The 18,920-nt window shown below is 44.2% G+C and overlaps 1 protein-coding gene across 3 annotated transcripts in view; it reads left to right on the top strand.

The window, feature by feature from the left end:
- The window catches only part of GALNTL6 (polypeptide N-acetylgalactosaminyltransferase like 6), an 826,316-nt gene that overhangs the window by 691,391 nt on the left and 116,005 nt on the right, over positions 1 to 18,920 (top strand). For all 3 annotated transcript variants that reach the window (XM_089777920.1, XM_075930206.2, XM_075930205.2), the window contains exons 6-7: positions 4,521 to 4,706; positions 12,198 to 12,381. In XM_089777920.1, the coding sequence (XP_089634046.1) occupies positions 4,521 to 4,706; positions 12,198 to 12,381 (370 nt within the window). The remainder of the gene's footprint in view (positions 1 to 4,520; positions 4,707 to 12,197; positions 12,382 to 18,920) is intronic.

The following is an 18,920-nucleotide window of genomic DNA, read 5'->3' as shown; positions in this document are numbered from 1 at the left end:
AATGTAATAAAATTTAACATCCCTGTGGTAAGAAAAACACCTTGGCAGCCCAACTCTGTGACATTTAATTTCAGAAAGGGGAAATACACAAAAATGAGGAGATTAGTTAAACAGAAATTAAAAGGTATAGTGACAAAAGTAAAATCTCTGTACGCTGCATGGAAAATTTTCAAAAACACCATAATAGAGGCTCAACTGAAATGTATACCTCAAATTAAAAAACACAGTAAGAGAACCAAAAAAATGCTACTATGGCTTAACAACCAAGTAAAAGAAGCAGTAACAGATAAAAAGACATCTTTTAAAAAGTCAAATCCTAGTGAGGCAAATAGAAAAGACCATAAACTTTCTAAAGTTAAGTGTAAAAATATAATAAGAAAGGCCAAAAAGGAGTTTGACGAACTGCTAGCCAAAAAAATCAAAAAGTAATAGCAAAATGTTTTTAAGTACATCAGACGCAAGAAGCCTGCTAAACAATCAGTGGGGCCCTTGGACGATAGAGATGCTAAAGGAGCACTCAAAGCTGATAAAGTCATAGAGGAGAAGCTAAATGAATTATTTGCTTCAGTCTTCACAGCTGAGGATATTGAGGAAATTCCCAAACCTGAGCCATTCTTTTTAGGTGACATATCTGAGGAATTGTCCCAGATTAAGGTGTCATTAGAGAGAGTTTTCAATCAACTTGATAAACTTAATAGTAATAAGTCACTGGGACTAGATGGCATTCACCCATCTGAAAGAATTCAAATGGGAAATTGTGGAACTATTAACTATGGTTTGTAACCTATCCTTTAAATTGGCTTCCATACCTAATGATTGGCAGGTAGCTAACATGATGCCAATATTTAAAAAGGCCTCTAGAGGTGGCAATTACAGACCAGTAAATCTAACATCAGTACCAGGAAAAATAGTGAAGAATAAAATTGTCAGACACAGATTAACATAATTTGTTGGGGGAAAGTCAACATTGTTTCTGTAAAGGGAAATCATGCCTTACTAATCTACTAGAGTTCTTTGAGAAGGTCAACAAACATTTGGAGAAAGGGGATCCAGTGGCTATAGTATACTTAGACTTCCAGAAAGCCTTTGACAAGGTCCCTTGCCAAAGGCTCTTAAATTAAATAAGTTGTCATGGGATAAGAGGGAAGGTCCTCTCATGGATTGATAACTGGTTAAAAGATAACTGGTAAATTTTCAGAGTGGATAGCGGTAACTAGTGGGGTCCCCCAAAGGTCTATCCAGGATCCATCCTATTCAACTTATTTATAAATGATCTAGAGAAAGGGGTAAACATGAGGTGGCAAAATTTGCAGATGATACCAAACTGCTTAAGATAGATAAGACCAAAGCAGACTGTGAAGAGCTTCAAAAAGATCTCACCAAACTAAGTGATTGGGCAACAAAATGGCATATGAAATTCAATGTTGATAAATGTAAAGTAATGCACATTGGGAAAAAAAACCAACTATGCAGACAATATGATGGGGACTAATTTAGCTACAACTACTCGAGCGAGAGATCTTAGAGTCATTGTGGATAGTTCTCTGACAACATCCACTCAATGCATAGCAGTCAAAAAAAATAGAATGTTACGAATCATTAAAAAAGGGATAGAGAATAAGACAAAGACTATCTTATTGACTATAAAACCATGGTACTCCCACATCTTGAATATTGCGTACAGATGTGGTCACCTCATCTCAAAAAGATATATTGGCATTAGAAAAGGTTCAGAAAAGGACAACAAAATGATTAGGGGCTTGGAACAGGTCCCATATAAAGAGAGATTTAAAAGACTTGGACTTTTCAGCTTAGAAAAGAGGACACTAAGGGGGAATATGATAGTCTATAAAATCTTGACTAGTGTGGAAAAAGTGAATACAGAAAAGTTATTTATTTATTCCTACAATATAAGAACTAGGGGTCACCAAATTAAATTAATAGGCAACAGGTTTAAACAAACAAAAGGAAGTTTTTCTTCATGTGCACACAATCAACCTATGGAACTCCTTGCCAGAGGATGTGTTAAAGACTATGACTTTAACAGGGTTAAAAAAAGAGCTAGATAGCCATTGATGGACCTAACCTCCATTAATCTATTAGCCAGGATGGGTAGGAATGGTGTCCCTAGCCTCTGTTGGTCTGTAAATGTGTGACAAAAGAGGAATCATGTGAGGATTACCTGTTGTGTTCCCTCCTTCTGGGGCATTTGGTATTGGCCACTGTTTGCAGACAGGCTACTGAGATAGATGGGCCTTTAGTCTGACCTAGTATGGCTATTCTTATGGTCTTATGTACTTAAATGTACAACATCTCCAACAATACTACTGTTTCTGCAAATTTTATTTCCTTGCTAATGGAATTTAAAGAAGATGACTGTTCATCTTAAATGCTCCATTGTTCATGCAGTTATCCTTCCTGTACATGGCCAGTGCAAGCTTCATCAAACAATAGGAAGCATCATCAGATTTCACGTCACTGCTAAATAATAGGCCTTTAACACCGCATAAAACCACAACAAAGGAATCCTAAAAAATTTTCCTACAATCTGTGATAAATATAAGGCCTGATCCACTGTCCATAGAGTCTACTGGGAACAACAACGTTCCAAAAGAATTCTACAATATAACAAGCAAATCAGAACCTAATATATACAGTTCTGATGCACATTAACTTGGTCTCCAATACTTAGGAATTTTAACATGCTGATGCTAATAGATATTTCTTTGCCAAATAGTTACTCAATTTATTCAGAGCTGGAATGAACCTGACAATCTGCAGTGTTTTATCATAAGTTAGTGGCTTATTTTTTCCTATTGTAATATTGTCAAGTAACTTATTTATGTGAGGCAAAACTGTAAATGATTCACTCCTATTGTTTGTTTTTAATTAGAAGAAAATATGTTCCAAATGTGCTGTTATGTGATTCATACACAGTCAGGCTATATAGACAGAATAGTACAGAATCTATCAACTGCTGTACTTTTACAGCTTAATTTTCTTTGCAAGTCAGCCATTCATTTGCTTCAAGCTGCTAGCCAGTTGCCACTTGCAAGTTTATTTGCCCTCTTGTGCTCATAAACAATTTAGTCATGCTGATTTAACACTTAATTTTTTAAAATTACTTTCCATGCATCTTGTTGCATAATTAATACAAGTAGAAAGCTCACTTGGAAAGGGCATTGTTTGTAAAACCATATGTCAAGATGATCATCTGGCCTTGGGCTGCAGGAAATTAGAGAATGGGTGAATATTCTGCAGTAGTTTTGGCCGTGATTATATGGTGGCTGGCAGCATGCCAGTAGCAGCTAAGTAGCAGTGAAAGGTCTAGAACGTCAGTGATTTCCTCTGTGTATTAGATCATAGATCATTTTCAAGTCATGAAACATCTCAGAAAGGATTTGTAGCAAATACTAACGGATTTGAAATTACAGGCAGTCCCCGACTTACGCGGATCCGACTTATGTCGGATCCGCAGTTACGAACAGGGCTGCCCCAGAGTACACGGACTGCGGGACCTCGCGGTCCTGCCGCCCGTGTACTCTGGGGCTTTCTCTGCGTCTCCCTGGTCTGCAGACCAGGAAGACGCAGAGCAAAGCCACGGAGGGGCTCAGGCAGCCCAGGGGCGCCTGGGCTGCCCGAACCCCCCCCCCCCACCTCCCTCCCGCGGCTTTGCAAAGCCGCGGGGAAGCCGGCAGCGGAGCAGTCCGGGGGGGGCTCAGGCAGCGGGGCATCCCAGGCGCGCCTGGGCTGCTCCGCTGCCGGCTTCCCCGAGGCTTTGCAAAGCCCGTGTCTTCCTGGTCTGCTGGGGTGGGGTGGGGGGGCGCAGCTAGTACACTCCCCCCCCCAGCAGACTAGGCTTTTCTCCGGACGCCTGTGGCAGAGCAGCTGGGGTGCTGCCGGTTGGTCCCGCAGCGCCGCTCTGGGCGCTACTGGTCCAACCCAGCAGCACCCCAGCTGCTCTGGTCCTGATTCAGCCACTGCTGGTCAGTTTCAGCAGCGGCTGAATCAGGACGCCTGGGGCAGAGCAGATGGGATGCTGCTGGGTTGGTCCAGTAGTGCCGAGGAGCGGCGCTACTGGAGCAAACCAGCAGCACCCCAGCTGCTCTGCCCCAGGCGTCCTGATTTAGCCGCTGCTGAAACTGACCAGCGCTGACTACAGGAAGCCCGAGGCAGAGTTGCTCTGCCCCGGGCTTCCTGGAATCAGCTGCTGATCAGTTTCAGCAGCAGCTGACTTGGGGACGCTTGGGGTTCTTAAGTTGATTCTGTATGTAAGTCAGAACTGGCGGTCAGTTTCAGCAGCGGCTGAATCTGGACGCCAGTTCCGACTTACATACAGGTTCAACTTAAGAACAAACCTACAGTCCCTATCTTGTACGTAACCCGGGGACTGCCTGTACAAGAAATAAAGGAGCACTGAATACTTACAGTAGCATTTGTTGTTTGCATGTTTTCACACAGACATGTTCTTGGTTTGGCCTTCCGCAGCTGACACCTTCACCTTTTCCCCTTCTTTCCAGAACACTTGAAAGAGAAGTTGGAGGAATACATGGCCCGTTTTGCCAAAGTGAGGATTGTGCGCACCAAGAAACGAGAAGGGCTGATTCGGACCAGACTGCTAGGAGCCTCGATGGCTAAAGGAGAAGTCTTGACGTTCCTGGACTCCCATTGTGAAGTCAACGTGAATTGGCTTCCTCCCTTGCTTAGTAAGTGCTTGAATTGGCCATTGAAATCAGAACATGTAGTTTAGTTTACACTTGTTCTCCAGAATAGGCAGATCCTTGCACTATATAAAAAAGTTAATTGTCACAGGCCACCTGCAATACAGTTCTGATATTCCAAGCACAACATGAGATTTTTAGACCTTCACGTACATCACTGAATTTCACTGGAATAATCTGAAGGATATATATACTGGTTGTCTAGAAATTGAAAAGTCAGTATAAGAAAGAGCTTGTTTGTCTGGCAAGACAGAAATCTGAAAGACTTAATTTCAAAGATGACAAGAATAATTTCTGAAATATAGTTCTGCTCTCCCCTTTGTTTCTAGTACTAGGTAAGGAATGTACTATAAATGTAAGAGCAATAAGGAGTGTTTGGTTTGCAGCTACCCTACTCCTTCTTAGTCTTCCACATTCCAATAAATCAGTTTTAGTTGTAAATATATCCCAGATTTGGAATTAAAGCCAATAACTGAATTCACAGTACGAAGCTCAGAAAGGATGATTTGCTATTGACTGCTCTTCTGGATTCCAGATGGAACCAGCAAAGCACTGTAATCAAAGGCATGGGAAGAAACGATTGTAAGTCTGATTCCTCATCCCGTCCTGACAGAGTGTGCTTTCGTCCTTTAGTTCAGACAAGAAACCTTGTTTTCATTAAGAGAATTTCTCATACGGCTGGCAGTTTAGCCTTTCATCAGTGAGTGGTCATTATCCCTTGCGTTTTGTTGCTGGAACTGGTTTCGTGGCAAAATATGCTGATTAAACATATTCAAGCAGCAAAATGCCTAATTCTGTTTCTGGCCTATGCAACATAATGCAGAAAGCCATTAACCAGTCTCTCTAAATCCCTAACATAATCCACAAAATTGAAGCCTATATATTTTTTGTAACTGGAGTTACTGGGGCCCCATTTAGGGCAGGCTGGGTGAGGTTCCTGCTCCCACCTTCCAAGTGTCATACCACATTTGGATGAAGTTGTAGCCGAAGGAGAGATGCAGCTCCTCTCTGACACACTGCCCTGCTCTGCTGCCATCTGCAGCTGCTGTGCTGCTCCTTGCCCCTGACTAGGCCAGTCGCCAGCAATTCCAGCAGAACAGTCAGTGGGCCCCCATGCACAAACCGTGCCCACTCAGCTGCACTGGTGAGAGTGCTTTTCCAGCACAGCCACGGCTTCCATATGCCTGATCAATAGGGTTGCCAATTGTCCCCTGCCCCTGCTCACTCTATCCCCCCTTCCTCTGTCATCTGCTCTCCCCCATCCTCACTCATTTTCACCAGGCTGAGGAAGGGAAGGAAGTTTGGGTATTGGAGGGGGCAGAGGGTGAGGACTCTAGGGGTATGTCTAGACTACAGGCTTACGTCGACATAAGTTTTGTCGACAGAATCTGTTGGCAAAACTTATGTCGACATAGAGCGTCTAGACTACATCCAGTTCTGTCGACAAAGCAAGCCGCTTTGTCGACATAACAGTGTGGACGCAAAGGACAGTGTAGATGCAATAATGCCTTCTATTGACAGAACTCTGTCGACAAAAGGCGTTATTCCTCGTAGAATGAGGTTTACATACGTCGACAAAACTGCTGAGTTTTGTCGACGTTATGTCGACATAACTCAAAGGCAGTGTGGACGCAAGTATAGTTTTGTCGACAAAAGTCCACTTTTGTCGACAAAACCCTGTAGTCTAGACACACCCTAGGAGGGAGCATGGATGCAGACGGGGTTGCACCAGGTTCAGGTGGGGGTGCCAGAGCAGATCAGGATGTCTAACTACAGCACCTCTTGAAAATGACCAGCACATCCCTCTGGCAGCGGTTTATAGGCGGGAGGGCCAGGGGTCTCCATGTGCTACTGCCTACAGGCAACACCCCCCTGGGTCCGGGCCATGTGAAGCTGCAGATTGTGAGCTCTGCTGCTCTCCCAGGGCCGCAGGGATATGCCAGCTGCATCCAGGAACAGCTCAGAGCCTGCCTTAGCCCCACTGCACTGCTAGCACCAGGGGCTAGGGCTCCCGGAACCGTTTTAAGTCACCGGGACCCACGGGAAATTGCTCCCTTTGTCCCCCTCCTCTTCCATTGGTGGGCCTGCCCCTCACATGGAGCTGCTTGGTACTGGGATGCTGAATCCTGACCACCTGTGCAGAGCTGATACTGCACTGTCCCCTTCCCTCTTCCCCATTGTGTACTCAAGGAAGCAGAGTATGTCCCTCACCCGTGTCCCAACGTGCCAACTAGGGACTGAGCATACATCCAGCCCTGCTGCAAAAGCACCCCCTTGGACATGGCCCCTAACTGCACCCAAAGCTACCCCTGTGTGTGCACCCAGCCCCTAGCTATCCCCAAGGTACTCTCCTTGCACCCAGCCCCTAGCTACCTCTCTCCCTGAATCCTTAGTGGTCTTCAAATTTTTTGAGATGTTACAATTTTAGATTGTATCCTCCCATTATCTGAAAAAAAAAAAAAAAAGAACAGTTTTCAGCAGCTTAACTAGTTTTTGGAATCACCCCTTCCCACCAAAATCTGAAATGATGTCCCTGGTAGGGTGCCCAAATTATGCATCCAGTCTATTCCTTGGTTATTGTCTTTCCTTATTTACGGCATCAGAATTAACCTTTTTATTAAATTGTGCCACCATCTCTGTAAAAGCCAAGCGGCTGGAGATGGGAAGGAGCAGAGACACCGGCTGACTTCCACAAGTTGCAGTGTCAGGTCACTGCTGGATGTGTTCACCTTAGTTAACTGAGAGAGAAGTCTTCTGCCTGCTGTTGGGCTTTCAGGGTTGGATGTTGCTCAGCACATCCCTCAACTAGTGCAAAAATCTTATGGCTTCTCACCTAATTTTTCATAACCACAGATGTGATGAAAAGCTTCTATTTTGCTAACTTAATTCTGCTGCAAAATCAAAAGTTCCAAACCCAGCTTTTCTTCATAACTCTCCTCTGAGGGTAGAAAACCTTCTAACTTTCCTCCAGATATTCTTAGCTTAATCACAAACACTGTTTCCTCAGGCAATACACAGACAAATGAGAAGGCCTGGATTGTGGTCTGGTGTTATGTGTGGGAGGGGAAACTGCAGTTAACTCCTTTCTGAATTGAAAAGGAGTCAGGGTCCTGGGATTGATTCCTCCTCTCCTTATGTGTCAGGTCTAACAGAAATAACACCCAGCAAGTCAACAAGGACTATTCTAAACCTTAAGTTTGGGGCACACTGAGGCCCAAGGCTAGGATAGCGAGCTGTCCATTTTTTTGCTGGAAAGTAGGGTTGAAAAACAGATGTGATGGTGTCTGGTCAGATCTACTGACCAGGCACCCAACGTCCAGTTATTTAGGCAAGGAGGAACTGTCATAAACTGCATCAGCCCGTACTCACACGGGGCCACCTCCCACATGCCTTGAGCAGTTGCAGCTTTCAGTTCCAGCTCTGTAGGAAAGGGGAGAAGCATGAGTGATGGGAAGAAGGTGAAAGAGGAGTGAATGGCTGTGGGGCCATAGGAGGAAGGAGCAGGGCCTCATTGGAAGAGGCGGGGCAGGGTGAGGCTTGGGTGAAAGGGGTGCAACAGAGCAGGAAGGGTCAGGTTCCAGCACTACCGCTGGAGTGTTCTGTTCTTAAATATTACAAAGTTGGCAGCCCTACCCTAGACTCAGCCATTAGCCCTGGAATCTGAAACAGAAAATAATGCAAAGCAAACACAATATGAACAAACAAAAAAGTTTCAAGGGCAACTTACACTCTGCCACCTTAAAGAGAGGATTAACCATTTGAAGTCCCAGTGTTTCTCCTTTTTACAATAAATGGGGAAAAAAAGCAGTGGCTTAAAGGGAGCAGCATCTGTCATGTATTAAGAGTAGGTCTAAATACCTATTTGTAAGTTTTTACCGAAGGGCTCATAGCTTTCTCCCCACAGCCTGCATTTTTTGAATGACTGGAGATGAAACTCTGCTGAAGCAGATTGCACATTTGGCACTTACAGATCGCTGGTGCTGCGTCCACAGGGCAAGTGAGGCTGCCCTTATTATGTCTGATTGAATCTGAAAAGCATGTTGAAAAGTCCTCACAGAGAGACAAACTCAGCTGCGTTCTAGCATCAAGGCACTCTGGCTACGTCTACACTGGCATCCCTAATGTAGCACGTTGGAATAGGCAAATCCGCGGGGCATTTAAATATCCCCCGCAGCATTTGCATTAACATGGCTGCCACTTTTTTCCGGCTGGGGAAAAGCCGGAGAAAAGCGCCAGTCTAGACGTGATTCTCCAGAAAATAAAGCCTTTTCCGGAGGATTTCTTATTCCTACTTTCAAGTAGGAATAAGAGATCCTCCGGAAAAGGCTTTATTTTCTGGAGAATCACGTCTAGACTGGCGCTTTAAGAAATCCTCTGGAAAAGGCTTTATTTTCTGGAGAATCACGTCTAGACTGGCGCTTTTCTCCAGCTTATCTCCAAGCCGGAAAAAAAGCGGCAGCCATGTTAATGCAAATACCGCGGGGGATATTTAAATCCCCCGCGGATTTGCCTATTCTAAAGTGCTACATTAGCATCCCTTTTCCGGAGGGATGCCAGTGTAGACATAGCCTTTGTGTTCATCAGCCTGCCCAAGGGCAATGGGTGAACCCCCACATTTGGAGAGACTAGCCTGCTGGCCCCACTCCTTTTGACCAAGGCCCCACCACACCTACACCACAGCCCTGAATTTCCCCTGTAACAGAAGGACCCCTGAGGGCACCCTGCCCACCTTGGGCTGGCCGCAGCACCTGTTCATGCCACATGACAGGCCTGCTTCAGCTACCCCAGGCCAGTCCCAGTGCCTGGTTGTGTTGGCTGGTCAACTACCTCCTCACCCCCAATTGCCAGCCCAACCCCAGCCACACCATGCCATGTCACCACCCCACTGTCCAAGTGCTAGGCCATGGCCCCTCTTCCCCCCCTCCCACACACACCTGGCTGAGCCATCTCATTACCTTCCCTCCCATGTGCCACCTGAGACATATTAGCCTTGTCCTTTCTCTAATGTCCTCACAGCCTACTTCTGCCTGCCATGTGGTAAGTCCTCCACTTCACCTCCCGCAGCCCTCTTCACTATCCTGCCCCTGAGGGAAGGGAAGTGGGAGGTGAAGCGGAGGACTTACCACATAGCAGACAGGTGGAAGCAGGCTGTGAAGACGTTGGAGAAAGGACAGGGCCACTGCGGCTCAGGTGTCCTAGTGGTAGGTCAGCAACAGTTGCACCAGGGAAGGCTTAGTCTTCCTGGGCTTACTGTACCCACCGCACATGGCCTTCCCCTATTTCTTAAGCAGTTTCTCTGGTTGAGACTTCACAAATACTAGGGCTGAGAAAAGAATTACCACTTAGTATTTTTGACATGAGACAGTTGCAACATTTTAAGTGAAATCCCATGTATGGAAACTTACTACAAAATAAGACTGATTTATCTGAGGTCAGCTTAAACTGATTCCTGATCTACTTACACTAATCAGAAACAAGTCACTCGCACAGTGTCCACACGGGGTTTGTTTGCTCTAGTTTAACCAGATCAGTTCAAATTCATACCCTTTAGTTAATGGAGTGTTGTTATAGCTGTGTTGGTCCCAGGAGCTTTTCTGGCAAAACTCACTTCTTCAGATGGGCTGTAAGTGGTTGAGGTAACATCTACACTTGCAGAGCTATTATGCATTTTTAAAGCAGCCCATTATTTCAAAATAGATTTCGAAAATTTTCTATTCCCTTGTCCACGAGGGTTAAAGAACATTTCAGAATAGCATTTTATTTTGAAATTACCTTGAAATAAGATACTCATTTTGCGTAGTGCTGGCTGGAGCAGCAGTTATGGCAGCTATGTAACCCAGTCAGCAGCAGGGCCGAAGGAGCCAGTGGCAGGAAAGGGCAACAGATGGAGGAGGCCAGTGGCAGGAGACCATAGTTCCTGCTAAGCTGTGCAGCTGCACAGCTATTTTCTGAGCTCTGCTTAGAAGTTCAAAAGTCCTGCACAGGCAGGAAGATCAGCTGATTGGCAGGGGGAGGGGGAGGGCTGTTGTCTTGCTGAGCAAGCAGCTAACTAGAGCTGTTCTGTGCTTGAAATGGAGCAGATCTCAGAGCAGGTAATAAAAACAAGCTAAGGAGAAAAGTGGCTAGGCCAGGGGAGGGAGGAGGGAGGGAGTAGATGAGTGGGTAATTGGGGGGGGATTCAGAGGATAGGGGAGTTTGCAGAATCCCTTATGCAAGGGAGAGAGAGGCAGAAACTCAACATTCTCAAGTCTCCTGGGAAGTGAGAAGCATAGGATAGGTGGGGGAAAGGAGGGGGTGTTGGCATTGAGGTGAGGTGGAGGCAGGGAGGTAGTTTGTTTGTGCTGTGAGGTGGGGACAGTGTGGATAATTTGATTTTTAGCCAGGAGTTAGGACAGAACAGACTGCTGGAGCCTGCTACTTTGAGAAGCCGGATTTATCCCAGGATCCTGGACCCGTGCTAGGAAGTCACCTCTCTTTCTTTACCCCATTCCCTTGAGCATCTGTGAGTCTAGGGCCAAAGTATAGTAAACTCATGTTGATTGTGCCAGGACTGCCATTGAAAAGAGGTGGTATTAAAAAATGACTTCAGAGTGGTAATTAAGTATCATGATACTTGGCACATTAATCAACATTGTTATTTTTAGTAATTATATCATAGTAAGAAATCTCATTACCGCTTTCTAGAGGAGGCTTGCAGATTTTGGGCGAGAATTAACATGTTTTTACTATACTTCACTGTTAGAGGCTTAAGTCTGAAAAGACTACTAAATTTCCAGACATAACTATTTTTGGACATTACTGCTTATCTCAGAGCTGCCCCTTCTCCAAACCACTAATGAGGAAAGTTAAGAAGTTGAGTCTCACACTGATATTTCTCAAAAGAGAGAGGGAGAGGAAAAAGAAAAGAGGGGGGCCTTCTTCATTCCTCATAGAAATGAGCAATACTTTTTTGCACACTGTTGCCTCTGGCTTTGGAGTTCACCTTTAAGGTTCAGTATTGGAACTGGAAACTGGTGCACAGTAAAATTCTACAACAACAGATGCAGAATGACTGCAAAGGCTGGTATGCCCAAATAAATGGGCTGGTATTTCCTCCTCAGGTTCCCATGTACAGACTTCAAACTAGACAAGTAGTGTTTTTATATTTTACTTGCTGGCTAGCTCCTTTGGTGACAGATTGAGGACAGCCCAGAGTAGCAAAGTGACAGAGATATAGATGACTGGACTTCTCTGGGTCTCACTGGGATGTGACACGCTTTAAAGAATTATAATTGCTTCTAATCACTGCCCAACTGCATTAAGTCCACTTTAGATAAAGGCCTGATGCAGATTGGAAAACTGAAATGATTTTGGGGCCATAGGGAACTAAGCAGGCAATCTTAGACTGTCAAAAAACCTGAGGGATTTGCTTTGCAGTAATATGATAGATGGCTTGACTAGACATGCCATTTCCTATTTTCTGCTTTCATCTTTCAGACCAGATTGCACTAAACCACAAAACCATTGTGTGTCCCATGATCGATGTCATTGACCACAATCACTTTGGCTATGAGGCACAGGCGGGGGATGCCATGCGAGGAGCCTTCGACTGGGAAATGTACTACAAAAGAATACCGATTCCTCCAGAGCTCCAGAGATCTGATCTCAGTGACCCCTTTGAGTAAGTAGCAATAAAGGGAAAAGTTGGAACAAGAGACAGAGAGAGTGAACAAGTTAACTGTAATGACAGAAACACCAAGCTGAGGACTTTCTCAACCAATTAGCCCTAATTAAAGGTAATAAAAGCAAAGAGCCACAAACAGCAGAACAGCGAGAAAAGGTTAATGCAACAAGTTATAAAATAGAAGGGGTTATGTTTGGATGCACCGAGTTTCCTTGCCTCTGGCATGTGTTGGCAGAATGGGAAGTGGTGGGGGGAAGACTTTGTGGGTAAGAGAGAGACTAAGGCAGAAACACACATTTCTAGTGTTTCTGCAAGAGGTGGGAAAGGACAAGAAATGTATGTGGTGATAGTTATTCACTGTTTATTCCTCAGAGTGTTTTCTGTACAGACTTTAGTTTGATTCCTTTGCTGAAGATGATTCAATAGCTGAGTCCACATTCTGCTGGCAAGGGCTCTATTTATGATGGATGTTGTTGTTACTGTCTATATATTGCTATAATTTAAACAGCCGTATGAAAAGCAAAGAATATCAAGCTGATCTGTACATAATCTCTAATAAGACCGAATCAAATGCTGGAATTGTATGAATCAGATAATTCATAGTAATGATCTACTATTCTCCACAAAGCTGGGTCTATTTTTATTTTATTTTATTCTTGTCTTGTAAGGACAACATGGGATTTATCCTCATCAGAGGAGAGAGAAACCTGAATTAGTTCATTAAACTTTCAGAATCACTCATGCAGCTCGCAACCTAGCAGGACTGGCAATGAGATTTGCTCTGATGCTCTCATTGTCCATTACTGAAACTCAGCATTGTATCTGGAGCCTCCATTCAGATTTTCACAGTTTAAAAACACCAAAAAAGCCTTTCTCTGATCTCAAAGTCTGGCACTATCTGAAAAAAATGGGTCTGATTTGTGCAGAATGCAGCACTGTTTCCATGGTTTTAATAGGTTCTCTCTCTGGGGGGAAAAAGAGACTGATTCCATGGGCTTATCTTCAGTGCAAAGTTATCTTGTGTTTATAGCTAGATTGCTCCTGTTATCTTGACATTGTCTGCACACAAAGTCCTCTCACTCATGGGCAATGGTACCAAAATAAGTGCAATTTGTTACCTGCTAACATGACCACTCTGTAATGTGGATGCAGGCTTTAACACAATGCTCAGAAGAAGCCACTAGTCCTCCAGTGCTTTCCCACAATTCCTTCTGTGCCTCTTGGACAGTAATTTTTCTATCTATTCCCTGTTTCCAGACCAGAAACCACCTAACTATTTTTGAATAGTCCAGTTCAGCTTTCAAGCCCCACATTTATACATGGCTCCTACTACCAATCCAATTGCAGAAAAATAATTAAAAAGGGAGACATTAAAATCTGTGTATTCCATTCAAAACAAAGAAACAATTAATGTGTCTCCCCGCAGTGCTAAGTTTTATACTAGCAAGTCATAGGCAGGTTTTCACTATTTTCCTTCTAGTCAATAAAGTGGCAAAAAAGCACTACTATATGGCATAGCAGATATTACCCTTAGAATAATGGCACCTAGATGTCCTATAAAAATATTGGAATAAAAACATGCAAAATGGATGGGCTAGTAAAAAGTTCTCTGTGGTTAAATATACCATTTAAACAACATGCATTCTGCTTCTGCATCCAAAACAATGGTAAAATCTGGAAGAAAGACGAAAAATGATGTGCTCGTTTAAGGCTAAAAGAAAGTGTACTTAGTGGAAAAACAACTCTTGTTTTTAATCACCATCTTTAAAAATATATCTTTGTATAATGTCTTTTATAAAGGTGCATCATAAACAAGGATAGTATACATTGGGGTGGACAAAATATAATCGATCCCACCGCTCAGTGGGAGCCTGAGAAAAAGTTCCTGCTTTCACGCCCTGCACTCGACTCAAAGCAGCCTGGCTGCAGGGACCATGTGTTCTCTGCATGCAGTGCACAGCAGGGGGGCCATCCACATGCCGCTCCCCCACTCCCAGCACAATCTCACAGCTCCCATTGGCCAGAAACCAGCCAATGGGTGCTGCCTGGGCCAGGCTTGTGGTGCAGGCAATGTGCAAAGAACACTCCTTCCCTGGGATGAACATGGCCCTCGCAGCTGGCCACTCTGAGCGGTGTGCAAGAGAATGGAAAACTGGGAGTCTGCCCTAGTTTTCCACTGGGCTGCTGGCCGGGAGCTACTTAGGTAAGTGCCTCCCGGCCAGAGCTTGGGCCTGTTACCTTAGTCCCTCCTTCCCCTAACTCTCTGCTTACCCTCCTGCACCCCTGCCTCAGGTCACAACCAGTGTTCCCTGTAAGATGAGCACTTGGGTGACTACTCAGGCAAGATTTAAATGCCACTCAGCAGATTAGCAAAGTGCCCACAGCTGGTAGCATGTGTTTCTGCTGGTGGTGCACATCCACACATGCCTTGGTGCACTTACCAAAATTTATTCCACACAGATAAATTAAAGGGAGCACTGGTTACAACCTAAGCCCTCTACACCCCCACACACTTGTGCACCCATTCTTCCCCCTCTCCCCCTGCCAGACCCTGCACCCGAAGTCATAACTCCCTCCTCCCCTAGGTCGCAATCCAAATCCCCACACTCTGCTCAAGATCACAACCCCCTATCAGACCCTGAACTCCTTCCTACACTCCTGCTGGTCAGAATCCTGCAGCCATACACATACCGACTCCTGCACCTCAATCCCCTGATCCAGGTCACAACACCCTCCTGCACCCGAATCCCATACCCTGAGCTACCTTCTGCACCCAACCTCCAACCCAGACCCTACACCTCCTCCATTAATATTATTGAACAGTTCGCATAAAATGGCCACTTGTCAAACTCTTGGGCTACGTCCACACTGGCCCCAAATTCCGGAAAAGTCATGCAAAGCAGGTAAGTCAGAATAGGGAAATCCGCGGGGGATTTAAATAAACATGTCCGCTGCTTTTTTTCCGGCTTGGGGAAAAACCGGAAAAAAGCATCTAGACTGGCGCGATCCTCCGGAATAAAGCCCTTTTCCGGAGGATCTCTTATTCCTACTTGAAAGTAAATTCCTACTTTCAAGTAGGAATAAGAGATCCTCTGGAAAAGGGCTTTATTCCGGAGGATCGCGCCAGTCTAGACACTTTTTTTCGGCTTTTCCCCAAGACGGAAAAAAAGCGGCGGACATGTTTATTTAAATCCGCGGGGGATATTTAAATCCCCCGCGGATTTCCCTATTCTGACTTACCTGCTTTGCATGACTTTTCCGGAATTTGGGGCCAGTGTAGACGTAGCCTTGGAGTGGTTCCCCAATCAAAAATTATTGCCCAGCCTTGCCCTGCATATTATAGGTATTCTAGTAATGTCAACACAATCTGATAACTTTCTGGGGCACTGATCAAACTTACGGTAAATATAAAAGGGTACTGAATGTGGAACCACTACTTTATATCACAAACTGAGAGGCAGAAAATGAGGTAGCCGGGGGGCTGCCACCTCATAGGTACATAATGGGAGCCATTCTAAGCTAGGAAAGGGGAGCATGGGAGTGGGAGACAGCAGGCGGCTCCCGGAAACAGAGCAGGGACCCTGCTGAGTGGAAGCAGCCACTCCATGGTGACAAGCAGGGTACTGTGAAGCTGCTGATGGGCTCTTTTTGCTCTTTTTATCATCTTATCACTCAGGTAGGAAAGCAGCAGCTGTTTAATACTCCTGATGGAAAACCATGGAGCAGCCAGGAGGGAGGGTGAGTGACAGCACCACAGACGAGAAAAAGGAGGAGGATGAAGCTAGCCCCCTAGCAGCTACGTGAGAGGGGACTCTCCTGATAAAAACCAGGACTTTAAATGTCCTGGGAAGAAACATAGATTTCTTGGAAAAGTACCTCAAAAAAGGGGCAATTATGGGAAAACCTAGTTTTGTTCTAGGTCTGTTATTCTATTCAGAAGTACTTTCCTAGAATAAAATGGACCAAAGCATTGCTAAAAAGCAGTGTGGTTTTGCTTTGGCTAGCAATTATTATTTTGTCTTTCAAAGTCAGTGCTAATTTTCTTTCTGCAGAAAAAAATACAGCTTCTGCTCCACTCACTTCCACAGGCTTACATAAATCTGATGCATTTAATACATAGCATATGACAAATAAGGTAAACATTACAAACCTCATGCCCAGACCATCATAAAGTTAATTGACCTAGACAGTTTTTGTAGCAGTGAAGCTGAACTATTTCCCTTTAGGAATGTATGTGCTGACATGAGAGGCAGATTCAACCAACAACATGTTACTATTTTGTAAATTGTAAGGATTTGGGTTTTTTAAATTAGGCTAAATATTTTGCCATTGGTATTCTAATAGCTGTACTTTTTGCCAACAGTTTCCAATCTGGGCAGATTCTGAATGAACTGAGAAAATGCCAACTTTTTTTAGTAAAATACTAGCAGTTTTTCTTTTTTGTTTTTGCTTCGGGTTTTTTCTCCCCTATTGAAGATGCTGACACAGTGGGTGCCAGAAAGTAGACCACAATACAGAAGACTAAAATATCTGTATTATTTGAACATAATACTTGTGTGCTGTCTATAAGCAGAGAAAAGTGTGTGTGTGTGTGTGTGTGTGTGTGTGTGTGTGTGTGTGTGTGTTGCCCCTACACTGACAATCAGAACAGTTGTCAGGTAGGCTTTTGCTGTGACAGTATTGGGCAGTTTGCTGAACTCCGTAGCCAGCTGAGCTGGTAACTTTGGAATTAAATTTTTAATTTTTTTTTTACTGTCATCCGGTTTGGCAGTTGTTTACATTTGGCAACTGCATCCTCCTACTGGACACTGTATAAAATCCCCTTGACTGGGAAGAATCGGGATTCTTTTAGCCAAATGTAACAAAAGTGTGGGTATATCTTGTCCACACAGTCACATTGTCATTCAAACAGCAGCTTTTTTCCTAATTGCCAAGGAACTGGGAGCAGAACTTCAGTGCATCTCACTCAGTTTTTTTGATCAGATGCCCTCACATTCAGCCCTTTGTAACTTGCTCAGCACAAATTGGCTGGTGACTAAAACTTGCATAAACATTCTGACTTCTGAAATGTATAAGTGATGCGGCAGCCCATCCGCCAACCTATGCCGATTTTATGATGCCAGTACACATACCCTGAAGGTGCTATGCTATTCAGGGGAAATGGCAAAACTTCCATGGATTTCATGGGACCAGGATTTAGCTTTAAAAGCTAAATTCTTCCATCAAAGCTCCTGCGTACATCAGAAAAAGCAGTTTAAATGTCCAATGAAAATTAAAATCTCAGCTGCAATGTGTATGTGGAGATCCTTAGAGATCATTCTATACTCCACGTCCCAACTCTGCTGCGCTGAGGTAAATAGGTCTGCTAAATCGCATAGTAACTTGGCATACCGTAGTACTGGGAAGAGTCTGCTCTTTATTCCTTGATACCAGTGTTACAACATTGATTAATGTTATAAAATGTTCATACCTCTGGCACATGGCGCGCATTAGTAACCATTGATACCAGTGGTTACTGTGACGATACACTTCATCAAATCCAAATAAATTACAGTATCAATTCAAAATAACCACTTAGCATTCACAAACTAATAAAGCTAATGAATTAAACATATAGAGACATCTAGGAGGACTGATGGGGTAGCTGTTCAGGGCAGGTATTCTTTGTTATACGTATTGTACGGCACTAAGCACAATGGAGCCCTCAGGGATGATTGAGGATGGGAACGGGGTCTAGTAGGAGCTCTTGGACTACAAATAAGTTTTAATAAAATGTTATCTGAATGTCCTTAGCAGATGAGGGGATTGTTCTGCACCTTAGTGGACACTTGTCAACAGCTATGATCTCTCAACTGCTGACTTCCACCTCTGAAACTCAGCATCTGTGTGGATATTGCCCTCTACATAGTTCTTTCTCATGTGGTCTGTTCAGCTGCTGAAGCAGATTTGTCCCTTTCAAACCTTTTGTTTGCCCCTGGAGTATTTTACTGGATGGGATGAGTGTGTGTTGTTTGCCAACACATAATAGAGGAAAAACAGTTCAGTCATTAGGACAATAGCTGGAGTTAGGTGACCTGAGTTTGAGTCCCTTGTTCTACTTTCTTGCATGGTGGGAGGGGGGGGGGGCTTACTTAGTCTTTCTGTGCCTCAGTTACCCATCTGTAAAAGAGGTATTGTAAGACTTCTATACCTCACAAGGGTGTTATGATGCTAAATACATTAAAGATTGAGACACTCAAATACTAGTGGGGCTTCTCTAGAAAGATGATTTCAGCTGCATTCTTGATGTTAGCAAGAAAAGGAAAACAGTGGCTTTCTTGAATTTGTTTTAATGTCTTCGGTTCCTCTTGTGGGACTGACCTTCAGGCTGTTTGACACATAACCTTGGTGTGGATGGCACAGCTAATAGCCTAGCAATGTGCCAGTCACCTTTTCTCTGAATTGCATCTAGAATTATTCTTGCAAGCTATTATACAGTTAATGTCTCATCTGAACTTGACACATTTTAGTTTAAAAATGAAGTCATATTTACTCCA

The sequence above is a fragment of the Pelodiscus sinensis genome, chromosome 4, assembly GCF_052426305.1.
Source record: "Pelodiscus sinensis isolate ZL-2025 chromosome 4, ASM5242630v1, whole genome shotgun sequence".
Classification (NCBI taxonomy): domain Eukaryota; kingdom Metazoa; phylum Chordata; order Testudines; family Trionychidae; genus Pelodiscus; species Pelodiscus sinensis.
The sequence above is the reverse complement of the archived record's forward strand: the minus strand, read 5'-3'. Positions and strand labels throughout refer to the sequence as shown.